Source organism: Microplitis mediator, chromosome 10 (genome assembly GCF_029852145.1).
Source record: "Microplitis mediator isolate UGA2020A chromosome 10, iyMicMedi2.1, whole genome shotgun sequence".
Lineage (NCBI taxonomy): Eukaryota > Metazoa > Arthropoda > Insecta > Hymenoptera > Braconidae > Microplitis > Microplitis mediator.
In genome coordinates, this window is record NC_079978.1 from 7961376 (window position 1) to 7982744 (window position 21369).

The 21369-nt window shown below is 27.4% G+C and overlaps 3 protein-coding genes across 7 annotated transcripts in view; 1 reads left to right on the forward strand and 2 right to left on the reverse strand.

Annotated features, from left to right (window-relative positions):
- Positions 1-17087, reverse strand: part of LOC130676770 (uncharacterized) — a 116712-nt gene extending 99625 nt beyond the window's left edge. The window contains exon 1 of the mRNA XM_057483269.1: positions 16959-17087. The gene's annotated coding sequence lies outside the window, so the exon portion shown is untranslated. The remainder of the gene's footprint in view (positions 1-16958) is intronic.
- LOC130676773 (uncharacterized) lies at positions 3104-6059 on the reverse strand. Its single transcript, XM_057483276.1, has 2 exons — positions 5352-6059; positions 3104-3813 (listed from the first exon to the last, which is right to left on the reverse strand). The coding sequence occupies exons 1-2, from the start codon at positions 5438-5440 to the stop codon at positions 3183-3185; spliced, it is 720 nt and encodes a 239-aa protein (XP_057339259.1). The 5' UTR covers positions 5441-6059; the 3' UTR covers positions 3104-3182.
- On the forward strand, positions 6529-21345 carry LOC130676768 (long-chain-fatty-acid--CoA ligase 4). 5 transcript variants are annotated; one of them, XM_057483263.1, is made up of 10 exons: positions 6529-6972; positions 7164-7361; positions 7485-7595; positions 10740-10890; positions 12739-13093; positions 13800-14564; positions 14664-14976; positions 15070-15333; positions 15427-15702; positions 19280-21345. In XM_057483263.1, exons 4-10 carry the CDS (start codon positions 10871-10873, stop codon positions 19432-19434), a joined length of 2148 nt encoding a protein of 715 aa, XP_057339246.1. In that variant the 5' UTR covers positions 6529-6972; positions 7164-7361; positions 7485-7595; positions 10740-10870; the 3' UTR covers positions 19435-21345. The 5 variants fall into 5 exon arrangements, with proteins under 5 accessions (XP_057339246.1, XP_057339250.1, XP_057339248.1 ...); XM_057483267.1 differs by lacking the exon at positions 10740-10890; XM_057483265.1 differs by lacking the exons at positions 6529-6972; positions 7164-7361; positions 7485-7595 and adding an exon at positions 10053-10198.
- Positions 21346-21369: the final 24 nt, after the last annotated feature.

A 21369-nucleotide genomic window follows, 5' to 3' on the forward strand; every position in this document is an offset into this window, starting at 1 on the left:
AACATTTCTAACCCCTGAATGTGGATGCCGAGCTTCGTTACTAGTCCCCTATTCACCCTGTTTAACGATATTCTCTGGTTAGCAATATGAATCAGGGAATATGGAAGCGAGTGAGGACGAAAGGAGAATGTACGAAGCAGTTTGAAGCTAAAGCAAGATCCTTTCGAATGTCCCTGGCAGCGCGACAGTATCGGGTATCTCACTTTATAGTCGTGCTGTCTCTCTCGAGTGAGTCTTTCTTTTTCTCTCACATTGAAAGAGGAGAAACGGGAAAAGAGGAAGATCGCTAGAGATGGTAAGAAGAGAGTGGGAGTGAGAGCGTCGTCATAATTCCTTGAATTGAACGACGGGTTATTCTCCACCAAGGTTATCGTGAGGGGACGAGGCGCGGTCGGGACATCAAGAAAGAGGACAAGAGACAGCCTGAGAGAGTGAGAGAAAAAGAGCAAGTGAGCAAGAGAGTAGCAAGTACGGTGATCGTTGCGGCAGGGTGGGATAGGGGGAAATATGGTGGGGCACGGGGAATCAATAGGAAAACAAGGACGGCACTAACGACTCTCTATGCTGCAAGCTATGTCGCATGTACTGGTGGGAGAAATAACGATAGTACCGTAGCGTCTCTGTAGGTAGCGTTCATGTCACAAGACAAAGATAAACCTATAGGTTACGACAGCAGTTTGAGCGGTGGGGACTGTTGCTTGCCAGGTAACGTCGACTAATGGATAGGCACTCGAGGGGAATGCGGAGTAAAGTGTGGGTAAATGGATAGGGGAACTGCGGGACAGCGAGGGGAATACCGAGAAAACGCGCGCGAGGGTCGAAGTGGGGTACATACATATAGTTGGTAGTGCCGGGATGAGGGGCCGGGCGGTAGACGAGCGGGACAAGGGGATTGGAGGGGGAGACAGGGAGAACCGACTTTATGCAGCTGCGGGACGATAACAACGATGGGCTACAGGACCGCCGCTATAGCTGGGGAAATGCCAAATGGGCTACAGGACCGTGCCGGCCTAGCTGTACGTTCGCTTGCCTCGTAGTGGCATGGCGGACGGGCGGCAAGCAGGCAGGAAAGGCGGGAAGAAGAGGGATTTCAAGCGGTCGTCTCTTCTTGTCTGCCTCTGCGTCTCTATAGCCGCTCCACCGGTCTCACCGTTCTCTCTTACCGGCGGCCCTCCACTGCTGCTGTTAGTACCTAACCTCCTATCCACTCTCTGTTCTCTTGCTGCTGATGCTTCCATTGGACTTGCCTCCATATCACTATTGCCTTGGACGCAGGTACTCGTTCAACCGGGTACCGACCCTCAGCGTCCTCGACGATGCCCTTCGTCATCATGATGTCTTGTCCTCATGTAGCCGGCCAACAGAGGTTCAAACCAGTAAGAGACGGGACCAAGTACTTCTGTCTCATGTAGTTTAACTTCAATAATCGTCAATGTACTTGATTGACTTTATTTTTTAATTTTATTTTATTATATTTTTTAATATTTACTCATCCGTATAGATTATAATTAATCATTTTTCATTGGATCTACGGGTTATTGTTCTTGTACATAATAATATGTACATAAATGTATGTATTTATAGCTTAATGATGATGAAGCTTTGTATGAGCTATTCAAACAAAGAATGAAAAGATATTATTTATCATACATCGTTTTATTATTTTTTTCTATTAATGTTGTTAAACTTTATCGATTGAGAAAAAGTAAATCTTGTTATAATATTTTATTATATACGCGTCTAATAGGTTTTCTTATGGTGGTGATATTGCTGCTTTATTTAAATTTACCGCCGATTGTCGTGGGTGGAATGTGACTGGCTTTCAACGTTCAAGCAATATCTTCAGTTACAATGACGTCAGGTTGTCTCTCGATCCTGTTCTGTTTACTCCAGCGTAATAATGAGCAAATGAGATCAGTACGCGACAAATACAGGGAGATGGAAAAGACAAGACGGAGAATTCTCTGTCAACAATATATTTGACTTGTTGACAATCCAAATAGTGAATATAACTGAGCAAGAACAAGAACAACAACAACAACAATGACAATAATCATATAGCCCACAGGTTCAATCTCATAAATGAGATCTCACTTGATATAAAGGCATAAATGCGTCATACAGACCTGCCTTCATCTTCGATTCATGCAGATTATGGTTCAGGGGAATTATAATCATCTACTAGCCGAAAATTAGAACGCAACCTTGCCTATATTAATATAATCTCCTGCTCTGATTTAGTGTTCTATATTTGATAAGATAAATATATACTATTATTCTATATACCGGTCAGAAAATATTTCCATTGATTTTCTGATCAATATTTTCGCAGTTATCTCTGACTCTATGTTTATTTCAATACTGCACACTACAATCAGCGAGATAAAAATATCTCAGACATAACAACACACAAGATTAGAAAGTATCTAATATATTTTTCTAAAAGTTAAATCAACTAAAAATTGTCAACAAATTCAATTCATCAGCGAAAAATTTAATTGCAAACTTTATGCTTCATAGATATTATAGAATTATTTTTAATACGCAATGTCCGCATAGTATCTGTAGTTTTTTATCGTCGTCTTTTTACGACGTAACTTCAACAGAAATATTTATTTTTCCAAACATACATTCTGTATAAAGTTTAATTAATTTGTTTTTAAAATAATGAATTTTAATTTTGACGACAAAAATTAGCAACAATTACATGGAAACATACAATTGTTATCTTAAGACTTTTGTTTATAATTTATAACATATTGTGTACATACGTTTGAACATCAAACGGCTGAAAGTTGATGACTACAAGTTTTTGTAAAATTATAGAAATTACTGTGTATAAATATAATTCATATATTTTTTTAATTGTAATGTTATTTGAAAAAATTTATAAATTTCAAAAAAGTTTAATGAAAAATCTATTATAGATTTTTCTTTATTTAGGATACGAGTACTTAAATATTTATTTCAAAATTCTACACACAGTTGGACTACTTGCGCTATCTACTTAACTTGCTCCGAACTTTTTTCAGAAACTTTCTGTCGATAAATGGTAAAAAAATTCTGTATTATAAAAAAAGTAATCAATAAAATATTCGTTAAGTTGAGAGATAAAAATATTTTTTTTTATTTACATCATTAACTTATAAAAATACAAAAAATAATAATACTATACAAATAAATTATCCAAGCTCAGTTAAAAAATTATGAAGACTACTTCTTTTGGACGGTGTAATTGATGTATTGATTATTCCCTTCAATTTTGAAATATTTATTTTCTTCGGCTTACTCCCGGATGCGTTAGCATTATTAATATTACTGCTTCTTTTATACTTCTCTTTGGAATTTAATAATTTAGGTGTATCAATGTCAATTTTTTTAATCCCAACCCTCTGATCATCTTTTACATTCGGAGTATTTATCAATAAACCAGCAGTTTTATCTCTAATCCGTTTCTTTTTTTTCTTCGGTGTTTTATCAGTCATAATTTCTAGTTTCTCTATTTTTAATCGATCTGGTTTATTTAACGTAACTTTATTTTTCTTTTTACAATTTGAACAAATTATAAGCAATTTATTCAACCGATTCTTCATACATTTACGTACTAGTCTACTTTGATACATTGACAATTGTAAATTATTATTTGAATTTTTAATCAATTTTTTAACTGAATTCGGTATTGATTTTCCACGGATCAATCTTACTTTGTAATCTACTGTATTCCATAACGAACCGCAATAAGAGCACATTGTATTTGTACCAAAAATTTGTTTTGGTAATTCTCCATCGCTTGTTAATTCTTTACAGCATTGTCTTTAAATTAAATAATTATTTTAATTATACATTCAATTTAACCAACGCAAGTATCTAATTAAAATCAACTACACTGTAAAGAATTTTGAGTCTGCGGTGTACAGAAAATGATTTGGTGTTAAAATTTTCAATACTGCTGGTGTGAAAGTTACACGATGCACAGTGTTAAATTTTGAACCGTGTGAATTGAAACGTTCACACCACCAATGGTGTAAATGTATAAGATATTTCTTTAAACCCTTGTAAGAAAAATACTTGAAAAAAAGTTGAAAAAGTGTTTACTATTCTAAACTTCAAAATGTGACACAATAATAAACTTTTTTTAAACGATTTTTATACTTTTCGAAATACAAAGAAAAAAACAATTGACTTAATACTACAAATAATGGTTTTTGACTCATATGTAAACTTTTTTTGACGCTCCATTAATAATGCTAGGTTTAATAATATTTTTCAGTTCAAAATACGTTCAGAAGAAACTGATTTTGAATTATTTTTAAACGTTTTTTGTTGTAATATATCTTAATAATATCGGGATATTTTTTTATTTTTCTTTTGAATTTTCAAAAATTTAAAAAAAGTTCGTCGTTGTTTCACGTTTCGAAGTTTAGATTAGTCAACACTTTTTGAACCTTTTTTCAACAATTTTCTTTACACAGAGAACTAGATTACTCCGACACTAAGTATTTCATTTTTACTTTAAAATAATCTACATCAACAATAACAATGATACACTATCGTTGCAACCTATGAATTATTTGATCATTGTTAACTACAAATAATATTACTGGACAATATTTGAGGCAATAAAACCGAATGGTGTGAAAGAAAACATTCATACCGTGTTAAAAGTACATGGCTGTCAAATTTCAAAACAGTAATTGAGAAAAATAAAATTTTTGAAATATGAATTGAATCGTGTTCACAAGACTCCACTTGAACTAAAAATACTAAAAAATAGATTTTTAAAAATTTGTCCCTTACTGTGTTTTGAAATAGGGTAGCCGTACACCGCTTGATATTTTACACCAAGAAAATTTCACACCGAGCAGACCGTCTAAAGTCATAGGGAACCATTTTCACACTAAAATTTTTTTACAGTGTATAAATAACTATAAATAACAACAATGGCAATGAAAATTTGATAATAATTAAAGGCCAATTGTAAAATAAATATTGTAAAAAACTTTACTTTTTCGATTTAAAATTGTAAGTGAAATATTTAAAAACTTAATGTTTATTTATAACTATAATATGAAAAAACATTTATTGCATAAAACTTGGCATGTAAAAATTGTAAAATAATAAATAAATTTTAGATTTGGTCTGAAGATTCTGGTGCATAAAACCAGCGAAATATCACCAATAAATAAAAATTTTTTATAGATTTGGATCGGATGTGCCTTTAATTATTCTCAAATTATAAGTGCCGACCAAAACAAATATAAATGGTTTAACCAACATATTTATTTTGAAACTACTAAACAATAAAAAAGTGATAATAATAATAATAATATACCAATTAATGTAATACTCACACATAATAATTGCGAAGTTCATTAGCTTGTGGGTTTTTGTGTTTAGACAAAAATTTTGTAATATTCCACAAATGCGTAACATTTTCCATGATGAATAATTTTCTCAAAATTATCACACATTTAATTATAATAATTTTAGTACACTAATTATAGCCAGCCGTTTATTAAATTAATTTATAAACTAAAAAAAATACCAAACCACATGGCACGTGTTTTCAATTACCGACCTTTTCATCAATCAATCAAAAAATTTATCAAGTTTGACATTTACACTCAAAGATGTCGCCAATTACCAGTACTAGCAAATGATATCACGGTTGTTAGAAACGTTACCAACATTACCGATATGTAAACAACATAAATTATAGTAAAAATTTTTTCAATACATAATTTTTTAAAAACATAAATAACTCGCGTTTATAAATTTATTTTTCGGGTATTTTGCGGTGGGTCATTATCAATTGTTATTATTATTACTATTATTAAATAATAATAACAATAATATTTTACCAAATAGTTACAATAATAATAATAAATAACACGTGTTAACAGATTGTTGATAAAAAAAAATAAATTCCGTATCGATCTTACAGAGTTTGTGACGTCATTTATGGTAGATCACGCCACATCCCCACTTTAAAAATACTCATCAGTGATTGGTCTAAATGTAACATGTATCCAAGATTTGTAGTAATTATTTAAATTATAAATTTTAAATTACCAATGGGTCTTATCAATTCTCATTATACTCAAATTCAAATCTTATCTTTCAAAATAATTTTAAAAATTATTCCACTCCCAAGATTTTGTCATATAAAATTAATAACTACATAAATTTATATTAATTACAAATTATCTATCGTAAAGTATACTTGTAATAATTCAAATTAATTATTCATGTCAATAATTAATTTTCAATTAATAAAAATTAATTCTAACAAACAACTCCCTCTTTTTTTCTATTCGCGCGCGCAGTATTCATCTCATGGTTTATACCTATATGTATATATTTATATATATAAATATACTTATATGCACATGTACAGTCTGTATATGTTTTTTTGTTCTGGGGACGAACCAAACAGGCTCTCTCATTAGAAGTTACAGCTGCTGAAGCTTATAGTATATATATATTTATACTTATATTTTCTATATATGTATATATATATATATTACTCACACTGATTCACAAATTACATTAGTGGTAACTTTTATATACATTCATAGATTTAAAGATATGTCCAGTATTAAGTGTCCCTGGCATGTCTAGTGTATACGCATCGTTATTTTACAACGCAGTGTACTTTAAAATATATAAGAAAATTCCTTTAATAAAAATATAATCTACACATTATTTAACATAATGTCTATTCTGTAAGGTGTAAATCTAATACTGTTATTTAATCATGTCAAATGAACTTCGCACATTAGGACGCAGTCATTGATAAAAATTTTAATAAAATTTATTGTGCCAGTGACTAATTACTATGAATTAGCGTAAAACTTTTAATTAAATTATAAATTAAATATTTAAAAACTATTTCTTTTGCTCATATTTAATTATACTACAGAACGGAGTAAATAAAGTGACAGTTTCGCTTTGATGAATTTCGAATCGAAGGTAAATTCAAAAAATTATTTTTTTTATTTTTTGTGACGTTACGAGTTGTCATGTAAAGAAAATAAAAAATTGTTTTAATGAGTTGATGAATTAATTAATTAATTAATGAGGATGTCATTGAACTGTTGTTATATTTTTTGTATTTGAGTACAAATTAAAATTTAATTATTTATTTATTTTTTTAATAAAAGATGTTCGATGCGATTGTCACGTGGTCAAAGTTGGCAGACTCCACGATCTGGTGAACTCGAAAAATTAAACGTACGATCTCACCTAACCTGAATCTGTGTAACAAACGAGACAGTAAATGTTGATACATTAGAGAGTTGTCTGTTATAAAAATTAATTATTTATAAATAAATTTATTACCGACTAAAAAGAGTCTAAAGGTTTGAAATAATTTTTAATTATTTTAATATTTTAATTTATGAATTTGAAATTTAATATTTATTTAATTTGTGTTAATAGTCAATGACCTAATTAACAATAAAAAAATTTTATATTTTTAACAGTTTCAATTACGAGGCTGAGAAGTTTACGAGAGATCAAGGATTATTTTTTGTTGTCAATTAAATAAAAATCCAACTTTACTTATTTGGAAAGACCTACTTACGCTGTAAAGGGTAAGCTCCATATTGCTTCTCTACTTATTATTTTTTTATTATCTGTCACTGATTTTTTTATTTTTCTATTATTAACTACCGATAGTTGTAGTGGCGGTGTGGGAATTTAAAAAAAAACCTATAATTTATTACGCTTTTAAAAATACCCAGGTATATTTTAAAATATTTAAATCGAAATATTATTACAGAGTTAACGTCCTCAACTTGCACACGTGTCTATAAATTATTACGTAACTATTTGGTGATGGTAATCAATCATATCTCGCTGTAGTAAATATATTAATTCATTCACAAGGTTAAAGTTGGTCTCTACTTTTTTTGCCCACTCCGATTTAATAAATAATGACATTTATTATTTTTTTTTACTCTTGTATATTTACAGAATTCTTCGGACGTTTGTTTTTTATTTTTCTTGATATTATTATTGATAAGAAACTATCACATGACTAATAATTCTCTTAAATTTTTCTCATCGATCGAGTAATTTTATTCTTTGTAACTTTTCTCATTTATTCGTTTTATTTTTTTTTTAAATAAATTATGCATTTGAATATGAGTGAATGTAGCAGATATCAGACAAATTTAAATTTATAAATAAATAGAATAAACAATTAATAAAATAAAATTTTTAATAAATGCGCATTTAAAAAATTAATAAGTGCATTTTTTAAATTATTTACTCTATTTATAATTTTAAATTTGTCTTATGTCTGCTACATTCACACTCACATTTGTATAATTATTATGACTAATTAATAGATACCAGAACTTGTTAATTAATTGATAAACAAATTAGTAATTGCGTTGGGGTCATAATATCATATACTTACATACAATAGTGTATGTTTTAGTGAGTGAAATTTTTATCAGCCGTTTTCATCGATACTACATAATAATAATAAACTTTAAACATACATATATTAGATATGTGTATATATATGTAGTGTAGTGGACTTATAATAATTCATTGTGTAAGTTCATGTCACTTATGCGATTAGAATTCATTCATAGACTTGTGAACTATATATTAACCCTGATATTTGTATGTCTTCAGGTGATTGTAATCGTTGTTTACAATCTCTTTGCATTATTCATTGCAGTATTTTTTTTTATACCAACAACAAGCAGGTGTTGAAGTGATAAACATAATTAGGAGATAGTCAAAGCTTTTTAAAATAAAAAAAAATAATAAATCAAATAAGAAAAATAAAGTTAAGTGCATTAGGAATGCAACTGTTCTGTTATTTAAGCGAATTTGACCTTACGATCAGATATTATGAGTGTTGTGTGAGTGTGCGTTGTAAAGTATCATGTGGGAGGGTGTAGTAAGTAAGATAATAATGAACGAATGACCAGGGAAGTGATACGGGTTACATTAGCTGTTTTACACTCGTGTAGTTCACATATAAAATGCAGGACGTCATTGGGTAATATGTCTTGATGTTCAAAGTTATTTCCCTTTACTACCCTCATACAAACATCAGCCACTTCCTGTTGTTACTCTTGGAGTTTTAGAACTTTTATTTTTCTTTTTATTCTTTTCTTATAAAAGATATGAAGACAGAAGAATTTTTTGTCCAAGGAACTTGAATAACATTAAAATTAAATTAAGACTTGATACAGAGGTTGAGAAATAACTTCGAGTGATAGTATTAATGGCTATTTTACATTGAGAAATAACTATTAAAATAAATAAGTGTATCTAATAATAAACTTTAATTTGAAGTTTTTTTTAGTATATTCTACCTTGAAATGCTTGAAGGTTTTAACGTAGTGTCTGATGAAATCAAAGTCCAAAGTTTGTTGACGTAAATTTAAAATCGACAATGAAAAACACGTGGTCAGTAACCAGAGGCTGACGTTAATCTACGTCATCATCATATAATATATATATATATATATATATATAAATAATTTGACGAATGCTTCGTTAAACATTCAATTAAATTCCTCAGTTGCCATTGGATAATAGCGAATTGCAAACATTTATCACACAGACGAGATGAAAATTTTAGTGCTAACAAGCCGATTGGACTCTGTACTTAATATTTTGATGAATAAATAGCATTGTCGTTCACACATTATTATATTTGTTAACGTATTATTCTTTTTGATGATAATGATATTAATAAAAAATAGTAATCTTTGAGTAATCGATATCAAGGTTGACAATTTTTTAATTATTCGAGGTCTATAAATTTTATCTTTGCCTAGATCCTTCTTTAAAATTATCATGTCAAGTTGACATTATTATTTTTATTTTAATTTAATAATGTCAGCCAAAATTTATATATATATATATATATATAAGTTCTGAATAAATGATAAATAACTCATATATTTGAGTGTATGATTCGTTTCGTTGGCACAATCATTAAATTGTTAGTGAATATATATTCGCGTTTCTTCTTCAGTGATATAATTGTACCATACATGATGTATATATTTATATTATAACAATAATAATAATGACGATGATGGTCTTTAAAGTCTGGTTTGTTGCAAAGAACGAGCAATGCAGTAATCTTGATCAATGAAGATCGTTAATAGAAGTGTAGATGCAATTTGATATACAGAAGTTTGTTTTGTTTTGTGATGAGCATGTGAGTTTAGTTTATTCATATGTACACAGAAAAATAGGATTTCTTGGCGTGAAAAATTTTTACTCGCCCCAAGAAAATTTTTACTTACCCTAAGAAATGTTATGATACTGAAGTTAACTGACTGCTCTACAGTTCAATAATTTTTGGATTTTTTTTAAAAATAATAAATTATAAAAAAAAAATATTAAAAAAAATTTCACCTATAGTTTTTTCGATTTTCTACCTGTGTATATTTTCAGTTTTGTTTTTATTCAAATTGAATTATTGAAAAAAAAATCCGAACTTTTTTAATTGTCGGTTAACTTCAGGATCATGAAAATTTTTGTCTTTATTTCACAATGAAAAATTTTTCTGCGCCAAGAAATATTTTTTTTCTACTTTCATACAAAAGCGGTTCAAATCTATCGATTTTAAAATATTTTATTATTTAAAAATTTGTTTGATTTTTATTTAAATACAAGCATGATATTCTAAGTATTTTGAAAATTGAGTTAGTAGTAAACGATATCACGATAGATTTTGGATAAATTTTTTTTTACAGAAAAAAAAAAAACAGATTATAACCTGGCGTGTGATTACACCAATACCACTAATAATAATTACCAGAAGTTACTCAAGAATTAATAACGAAGATTTCAATCTAAAAATACAAACAAATCAAAACCCATCACCATGATTGTAGACGACAAATTGTGAGTCGATATCAATATTAATTTGTCATATAAAATGCTACTACTATGCATTGTATGATAAATTGTCGGTATTATTAATCATTGCTGATTAATTGCGATAGATAATTTATCTATTAAAATATTATATTGCTTACTATCACTTGCATGTATTTATTTGCAATTTAATTTATTATTTTAACACGGCTTATGCTCTTATCAATCATGCTTTCATCCACTTATTAAAAAATTTCTTTTCATCTCTCCTATTGTAAGTATGAAATATTTGTACTCATAAATTATTATATAAGTTATAAAAATTTTATATTTATAAAAATTTGTTTCTAGTTTTTTAAATTTAGTCTTAGTTACGATAATCATAATTGATGATATACCAAAATTACCTTTGGTCTATAGAGACTTAATACTCGAATGATCTATTATTACAAATTTATTGAACGAAAAAAAATCAATAAAACAAATTAATACGTGATCGAATTACGTTCAAAGTTCGAAGTTTGTATCGATAATAAATAAAAAATACGCGTATAATTTGCATAAAAAATTTTGGTCAAAGTTCTTTTGATCGAATATTATAGATCGATGTCATAAATACGACAATAAATTTTATACATTACATATTTTATTTATTTACGATAATCCGTATCATTTTCGTTGAAAATTTATCAAATTTTTATCTCTTAATGGATTATTATTTAAGTCTAGTGTGCGATCGATTGAACTTTGGGATTTTATAAAACAATAAGTACATACATGTGTATATATAATATATATATATATATATATATATATATATATATATATATAGAAAAAAATTAATAGTTTAAATATTAGTTAATATTATCTAGACAATTAAACAGATCACGATAAAAGAGAGTGGACAGTAGTTAGAGTTTGACAAGGTCTTTTCTGTATATTTCCAAGTTAATGTAATATATATGTATCAATATATGTATATGTATATGTATATATATATAAAACATCAAACCACATGTGCAAAGTCCAAATGCGATAACGACCTATCATTATTGCTCTCGGCGATCTCACCTATGTCTAGTTCAATTTTTGAATTCAGTCACCACAGCCGATGTGGTGTAAGAAGATCGTATTTCTTCAGTATTATTTTAGTATAAATTTATTTTTCTATTCGTTATCTAATTTATACTTATAATCAATTATTTGAAAAACAATTTAAATTTTAATTTTTTAGTGATATAAAATAATATTACATAATTTAAAAAAATTGTGTAAATTCATAATCGTGAATTGATAAATACGCGTTTAATTAATAAAAATACAATTTAATTGACATTTAATTATGTCAAATGAAGTAACTTCGTATTCTGTTGAAATTGCGGATAAAAAAGTTCGTGGAGTACTGAGGTAATTTAACAATGAAAAATTAATATGTAATTTTTTAGTGAAAGGAAATATTTGCATAAGTTTATAATTATTAGTACTTGTTTAAATACCCGTGTGTTTAATTAAGTACTATTAATTACTTGAAATTTAGTTAATTAAATATCATTCATGTTAAGTAATTACTTTGTAATGATATATTTTTTTGGCTTAAGTATTTTTTTTATCATACTCGAGAATTTTATTTAAAAAAAAAGAATAATTATCAATGATTAAAAAAATATAATGCGGTATGCAAAGTAAAATTTTAATGTAACTCGGATATTTTTAGCATGACTATCACTAGTAGATTTAAATAATTGATTATATATTTTGCTTATTCTATTTATTCTGAAATATTTATTTACTTATCATATAAAGCTTTGATTTGTAATCAGTATCTATTTGATTTTTGAAATAATAAAATTAATATTTGTTGTATTTAATTAACAGAGAAATGGAGAGCTTTTGGATCAGCGGAGTTATCACGGCATTGAAAGCGCTGTCGTATGTTTACGATTTATTGACATTTCCAGTTTATCTATTTCTCCAACGTCCATGGGAAAAGAGAAAATTATCACGAAAAATTCGTGCAAAACCGATTTATAAAGATGAAACTTCGATTGTGTACCGAAATGTTGATCAGCCAGGACCGATTCATGTTGAATTGGAACGACTTAATATAGATACTGTTGATAAAGTATTACGTTATGCTACCGAAATTCATGGAGATAAAAAATGTTTAGGTACAAGACAGATACTCGGTGAAGAAAATGAACTTCAACCCAATGGTAGAGTTTTCAAAAAGGTAATTCAGTTACAAGAATTAATGTTTATGAACCTGAAGATCGGAACGTTTTTCGCGTAACGAAAATTTTAAAAAATTATGTAATTTGATATGATTCTGAAGTTACCAATGACTGTGAATGTAACCGACATCAGACAGATTTAAAATTATAAATAAATATAGTAAATAATAAAAAAAAAAATATTTATAAAAATGCACTTGTTGATTTTTAAATTTTTTAAACGCGCATTTTTAAAAAATTTTATTTTATGAACTATTTAATCTACTTATTAATAATTTTAAATTTGTCTGATGTCTGCTACATTCACACTCATAAGTTACCAGACAATTGACAATTCGGATTTTTGTTTCAACAAATCAATTACGAAAAAAATAAAAATATGCAGATGTAGAAAATTTTAAAAACCACAGGTGCAATTTTTTCAAATATTTGTTTTTTTATAAATCATCGTTTAAAAAAAATCCAATAATTATTAGACGTCGGCTGACTTCAGTTTCGTAATTTGACTGCTTAAAGAGTAGTTCCGGAGGTTGGGGGTGGCCTAAGATTCGCGGATGGAATACCAACATCTATATGCGAAACATTTTAGAAATTTAGTCATCCAGTAAATATTTTACTTTCCAATTTTTTTTTTTCCTTGCGATCTTCAGGTGCATTCATTTTTAATAAAATTAAAAATTTTAACTGTACGATAATTTATTGCAGTACAATATGGGTGATTATAAATGGAAGAGTTATAAAGACGTTGAAAGATTGGTAACGTCATTTGGAAAAGGATTAACAGAACTTGGACTAACAAAGCGAAAAAACATCGTAATATATGCAGAAACACGAGCTGAATGGATGATTGCAGCACAAGGATGTTTCAAACAAGGTCTATCTATCGTAACTATTTACACGACACTGGGGGATGAAGCCATTGCCCACGGGATAAATGAAACAGAAGTCGATACCGTGATAACGAGTCATGAACTACTACCTAAATTCCGAAATCTATTGTCAATGACCCCTGAAGTTAAATGTATTATTTACATGGAAGATCAGTTGGTACCAACAGACACAACTGGATTCAAAGAAGGAGTCAGTTTAATGCCATTTTCCGATGTTATTAAAGTAGGTAACTCGTCCAATGTAGAGTCTGTTGCTCCACAAACAGATGATACAGCTATTATTATGTACACATCTGGATCAACTGGTGTACCCAAAGGAGTTATACTGACGCATAAAAATATCCTTGCCAATGTTAAAGCATCTTGTAGCGCCTGTGAGACTAGACCAGATGATGTTTTTCTCGGTTTTTTGCCACTGGCACATGTATTTGAACTTCTTGTTGAATGTGTTGCTTTATTGGCTGGAGTACCCATTGGTTACAGTTCTCCATTGACAATGATTGATTCTAGTAGTAAAATTCAACGAGGATGTAAAGGTGATGCATCTATACTACGTCCTACATGTATAACTGCTGTACCAGTAAGTACTTCCATATTGATGTTTAAATTTATATTTTACTCACTTGAATTTTTAAATTAAATAGAAAATTTAATGGTTTTTTTTGTTTTTTATTTTTAGCTAATACTTGACCGTATATCTAAAGGAATAAATGAAAAGGTAAAAAAGAAGGGACCATTTAGTCAGGCCATCTTTAAATTTGCTTATCAATATAAACTCAAGTGGACAAAACTCGGCTTCGAGACACCTTTCTTCGATCGATTAATATTTAGCTCAGCTAAACAAGTTCTTGGCGGGCGAATGAGGTTTATACTGTCAGGTGGTGCTCCACTTACTCCAGAAACGCATACTCAAGTTAAAATTTGTCTATGCACTGCAGTACTTCAAGGATATGGCTTAACAGAAACCTGTTCGTCAGTCAGTGTTATGGACTGTACGTATCTTTATAAATAAATCTATTTATTTATCTATTGATTAATTGTTATTGTAAAAATGATTTATTTATGAAAATTTGATGAATGTTTAGATTACGACCGTACCACGGGAAGAGTTGGTGCACCAGCTATTGGTTGTGATGTGAGACTAGAAAATTGGGAAGAAGGGTCTTACAGAGTTACTGATACTCCTAATCCACGTGGTGAAATAATAATTGGCGGTGATAATGTGTCTCAGGGTTACTATAAAATACCGGAAAAAACTAAAGAAGACTTTTTCTATAAAGACGGTAAACGGTGGTTTAGAACTGGTGATATTGGTGAAATTTTTCCCGATGGATGCCTTAAAATAATTGGTAACTTATCATTTTTTATTTTTAATGCTGATTATTAATTTTTTTGATTATTCTTCTATAATAATTATTATTATTAATTTGTTTTATTAATAGATCGTAAGAAGGATTTGGTGAAATTACAGTTTGGTGAATATGTATCACTTGGAAAAGTCGAATCTGAATTAAAAACCTGTCGACTAATTGAAAATATTTGTGTGTATGGTGATCCTCATAAGACTTATACTGTGGCATTGGTTGTACCCAATCCAGTACATTTGAAAGAAATAGCTAATCGTCTCGGTGTACCATCTGACAATTTTGAACAGCTTTGTGAGAATCCACAAATAGAAAAAGCTGTTTTGCAAGAACTCATTGAACATGCCAAGAAATGTAAGTTTATATTTACTGTTTTCTTTTAAATGTAGAGAGGGAGGCAAAACGGGGTAGGGGGAGGGAGAGGGGTTTCCCTAAAATTTTCTAAAAAAATTTATTTTTTAATGTTTTTTAAACATTCCAAAGTCTCTTTTGTAAATATAATTGAGTATTATTTTGAATTATTTTCTTATCAATTTACAATGAAAGAACTCCCTGGGTCAAATTACTTCAGAAGTATTTTAATAATCAACTTGAAAATATTTACAATTTTTTAAATTTAATTAACTTTTAATCATTTTTGAATCTATTACTTTAAGCGATAAATAATTGCTTTTTTAAAAATATCTTCTTTGGAATTAAAACTAACTTCCAACTTTAACTTTGAAGTTAATAATAAATAGTGATTAAAAAATAAAAAATTGAAAATTTAAAGTAAGTAGTTAAACTTTTTCAAGAGTCAAAAGTGTCAGTCGAATGATGTTAATTACTTTTGTTTCATGATAAAAACTATTGAAAATTTTTTTTTCTTTTTTTGCATCCAATAATTATGTGGAATGTAACTTTTCTTTATGTAAATTACTGACAAGAAAATTTAATTTAATCAAATTTATTTTATATCCAGAAATTTTTTTTTCACCTTTTTTAGGGGGTATCCCATTTTGCCCGCAAAAAATGAATTTTTTCTTTTTAACGGCAGCTAAAAATTTTTTCTATTTACTTTGAATATCATTAAAAAAAAAAAGATTTAACGTATTTGAGTCCCCGAAAACTTCAAATTTTCTTGAGTGCCGCGTTTTGCCCCTTCCTCCTCTATTAGTAGTCATTTGAAATCTATTCAACTTTTTACAAAATTCGACTTGATTGATAAATTTATTCCAATTTTTTAAACGACTTTAAATTACGACTTTTTAAAAACCCAAAGATAACTTTTTTTTAAATTTCCCGCCAATGAATAATAGAACATTCTTTTTCGAAAATTAAATTTTGTACTTCATTTTTCAATTATTAGGAGTTTATTGATTCTGATTTAATTTTTAATAATTATTGAACGGTTTTTAATTCGACCCTAAATCAGTCATCAATAATCAGTGTCAAGAGTTATAACTTAAATATTAAACGAGCTATCGGCGTTATTTTTGTTCGACTATAGAAAATTATTTTTAAAAAATCAATAAATTATATGCTCAATATGATGTTAAGTGGCAACTTGCATAGAAAAATTGATTATTCAATATTTATAAATAAAAAATATTAATTTAAAAGCTACTCACTCTTTCCCGCCAATTACATTTGAAGATTGATGTCCATAAATCCATATTCGAAAATAATATAATAATAAAAACACTACTCACTTAATCACTTTATATAACAACAACACTATTAAACACTAAATTATAAAAACTCGCGACATCAAACACTTTAAAATGAACTTTTAAAAACGTTTTTTTAATTACCGACATGATCGCCATTGACCGTTAGGGAATAGACTAATAATTCAAGTGAAGTTGCGCGCGCGTCCTATTATTTATCGATGAATTTTGAATAATCGATTTGTCGTAAACAATTACTCGTTGTTAAAAAATGATAAATCGAATTTAATTTTGATATAAATTTAATATTCATAAAAAATTCACAAGAAGAAAAATTTTTTTTTTAATTTTTATATTTAAAAGTTTTTTTTTTTTTTTTAAATATAATTCATGTCAATACAAATTAAATAAATTGCTGATATTGATTTCATTCGCCTATCGGAAATTAATTTTAAAAATTCAACTATTGATAAGATAAAAAAATATATGTTGAGTAATTTTCGTAAATAAATATGATACTAAAAGTTGTAAACAACCGTCAATTTTTTTATTTTTAAAAAAACAAACTCAATGTTGAAGGAAAAATTTCTACGAACGACTTACAAATATTTCTATATATATAAATAACTCGTAATTGCACGACTCATGATGCGAAGCATCAGAGTGTGCTTTACGATCGAAAAGATTTTTTTTAATTAAAAAAAATTACAGTTTCACAAATAAATCAATTATTCAAAATTCATAAATAAAATTATGAGCGTGAATGCGGCAGATATGAGACAAATTTTAAATTATAAATAAATTAATTAAACAATTAAAAAGATAAAAATAATCAAAACTGCGCATATGCATTTTTTAATTTTATAAATGTGCATTTTTTAATTTTTATTCTGCTTAATTTTTGTTGATTTATTTAAAAATTATCATAATTGACGAATTTCGGCTACATTCATAATCATAATGAAATTATTAATTCAAAAGCTAATCACTCGTTCCCGCCAATTGTGCCTGATGATCGATGTGAATGAATTAATATTAAAAAAAAAAAAAAAAACATTGCTCACTTGAATATTCTCACTCACTTAATCACTTCACATAACAACAACACTATTAAACACTAAATTATAAAAACTCGCGACATAAAACACTTTAAAGTATACTTTTAAAAATTTTTTTTTAATAGCTGACGATCAGCCATCGACCGTTAGAGAATAGACTAAAGATTCAAGTGAAGTTGCGCGCGCGTCCTATTATTTATCGATGAAGTTTGAATAATCGATTTATTGTAAAAAATTACTCGTGTAATTAAAAAACAAAGTCGACCTTATTATCGATATAAATATTCATTTAAACTTCTCACAAGAAAAAATAATAATTTTTTTTTTATATTTAAACTTTTTTTAAATATAATTTGAATTAAAAATAGAAATTTAATTTATAAATTCTACAGATACGGAATGAATTACAGTTGCTACTTATGTTCCGATATTGAAAACGGTTTTCATAATTCAATGAATTATTAAATAAATGTATTTGTTGAGTAATAATTTACATAAATAAATGTATTATTCAGATTCATAAATAAAATTATTAATTCAAAACCTAATCATTCGTTTCCGCCGACTGTGTCTGATGATCCATGTAAATTTGTTAACATTCGGAAAAAAGAGATTGTTTATTCAAATATTCTTATTCAATTAATTATTTGAAGTGTAATAAAATTATTAGACATTAAATTATAAATATTTGTGACATACAACACTTTGTAATGTACTTTCAAATATTTTTTCAATTGTCGATTTAATTGCTATTGTTCGTTAGAGAATAAACTAAAAATCCAAGTAAAGTTGCGTGCGCATTCTATTAACTATCGACTAATTTTAAAAAAATCGATTAGTTAGTACAAAGATTAATTGATTTTGTTCACGATTTAAAAGCATTTATTTTGGATTAAACTCCCCGAGTTTCTAATTTCACATTTTCAAAAATTAAAAAAAAATTTGTCCGATGTCTGCTACATTCACACTCATCTAAAGTTAGTAGCCAATTAAAATTTTCAGATTGTTTTTCAACAAATCAATTACAATAAAAAAAAAAAAATAAAATAAAATATGCACTTGTAGAAAATTAAAAGAGGGATAGGTGGAATTATTTAAATATATTTTTTAAAAATAATTTATTGTCTTTAAATAAATCCAAAAATTATTAGACGTCGGCTAACTTCAGTATCATAAATTTTCCAGCTATAAATTGAAATTAATTAATTAAACTTTTTTTTTCAGCCAATCTTCAAAGGTTTGAAATACCCGGAGCTGTTAAATTGTGTGCTGAACAATGGTCACCAGACATGGGTCTTGTTACGGCAGCATTTAAAGTCAAAAGGAAAGCTGTACAAGAACGTTATCAGCATGAAATAAATCGGATGTATGCATCGTGATGCACTGAATCTTCGGAGCTCAACGAGCATTAAATTTAAAGAACAAAGTAAATCTTCATAAGAAGTATCAATAAAACAAAATTATAACTTCATAAAGTGAAAATAATTATTACCACTTTTGTTTTTTTGGAAATACAAACAGAATATTTATATAAAGGTGCTATGATAATATATGAAGTAGATGACATATTACAGACATAATACCATGAGGTCTGTCTATATTTATTAGTACAGCCTCATGTTTTTTATGTACAATCATCGAAAGTAATTATTACTTTTTTTTTTGTATCAGATACCCGGATTATTTTATAACGCACAGTTTTAAACTATTGATACCTCGTTGTAGGATGAGATGAATACTGTTATTTATAACTTTTTTTAAACATAATTATTTAAGTCTTCCGCGTTATCAATCGTACAATCCTGTAATAGAGTTTGGAATTTTTTCGTTTGTTAATAAACTTAAATTTATCACACAAAACGTTTGATTTGATTTGATTTTTTTTTTATAACGTTAATTAGTGTTGATAATAATTATCAAATTATTATTAGTATTTATTAAATGTTTGGATTAAATTAAATAAGAGTAAATAGTAATTGTACAATACAGGAATTTAGTAGGTAAATTAAAAAATTAAAAAAAAGTAATAATTTTGTGATAAGTTTAAGTGTAATTGTCAAGGTTATTTATCCAGAATAAATAAAAAATAAACGAGTATATTATGTAAATTAATAAATTAATGTCATTAAAAAAAGTGAAGGTACATGTTAAAATAATTTTGTTTTTATGTCTAAGCTTTATAATGAAATTTACATAATTATTTATTTTAATATTTCTTGTTTATCAATAAAATTATTTTATTCTTTTTTTATTTCATATGCAAATTAGTGTAGGAAATAAATCCAAGAATTAAATTTTATTTGATAATTCAATAATTTTTTATATTTATTAGCCTTGGAATAATTAAAATAAAGAATTTAATTCGTTAGTATTTTTTAAAAATTTATAATTTATATAAAATTATTTATATATACATATAATTACAGTATAAAGATATGTACTGCAATTTAAAATACAAACAAGATAAAAATATAATTGTTCTTAAAAAAAAGTACAAATTGTTTTTTTTTTTAAAGGAAATCGAATGATAATTTTTTTTTTTTGCGTTTTATTTGCTTCGATACGAGTTTATTCAATAATTATTTACTTATTTTTTTTTAAATTTACGATACGTGAACAAAGTATCAATAATTTTTCAATTATACGATTCGCCGATACGTAATGGAAAAATTGCATAGTAATCTATATATGTAATATATATATATATCGATGTAAAAAAAAAAAATTGTTACGAAACTGTGTCATCCATTCAATATAAAATTATAATAGATATATTTTTGTTTAAGTAGTTACAAAAAAAAAATACTTCTCGGGAAGGGAAAAAAAGTTTAGATCTGCATTTTGTCTATTTCTGCCCAGATCAAATTAGATCTGTTTAGATCTAGACAGGCTGATTTTTAACCAGAAAATTATGTCAGCCTAGATCTACTTTGATCTGAACAGATCAAATCAGATCTATTCATACCTTCTTATACATGAAATCTGATCAAATTTTATAAGATTTGATTTAATTTGATGTAAGCAGATCTAAACTTTTTTCCCGAGTTGTAACAATAACAAATAATAATAATAATAATCATGGATGCTATATATTACGTGAATTAGGCTTAAAAAAAAAGATACTCAAAAATAGTATCAGTAGTTTATTATACGTGGTTATTATTATTAAATTAACAAGATAAACATTTAATTAAAATATAAATAAAAGTAATCGGTACTAATAACTATTATTACTAAGCAAGAACTGTATATTAATAGATACGAAAGTGAAAAAACGAAAAAAAAACAAACAAACAAAAGAAAAGAAAATATGA

What these genes read in the sequence shown, in the direction of transcription:
- LOC130676773 (XM_057483276.1), bottom strand. Translation starts at nt 5,440, where the DNA reads ATGGAAAATGTTACGCATTTGTGGAATATTACAAAATTTTTGTCTAAA. An exon ending in GAACTTCGCAATTATTATGT is followed by an intron (nt 3,814 to 5,351) that starts GTGAGTATTACA and finishes TTTAATTTAAAG; the next exon opens with ACAATGCTGTAAAGAATTAA.
- LOC130676768 (XM_057483262.1), top strand. Translation starts at nt 12,206, where the DNA reads ATGTCAAATGAAGTAACTTCGTATTCTGTTGAAATTGCGGATAAAAAA. An exon ending in ATGGTAGAGTTTTCAAAAAG is followed by an intron (nt 13,094 to 13,799) that starts GTAATTCAGTTA and finishes AATTTATTGCAG; the next exon opens with TACAATATGGGTGATTATAA. An exon ending in GTCAGTCAGTGTTATGGACT is followed by an intron (nt 14,977 to 15,069) that starts GTACGTATCTTT and finishes ATGAATGTTTAG; the next exon opens with ATTACGACCGTACCACGGGA.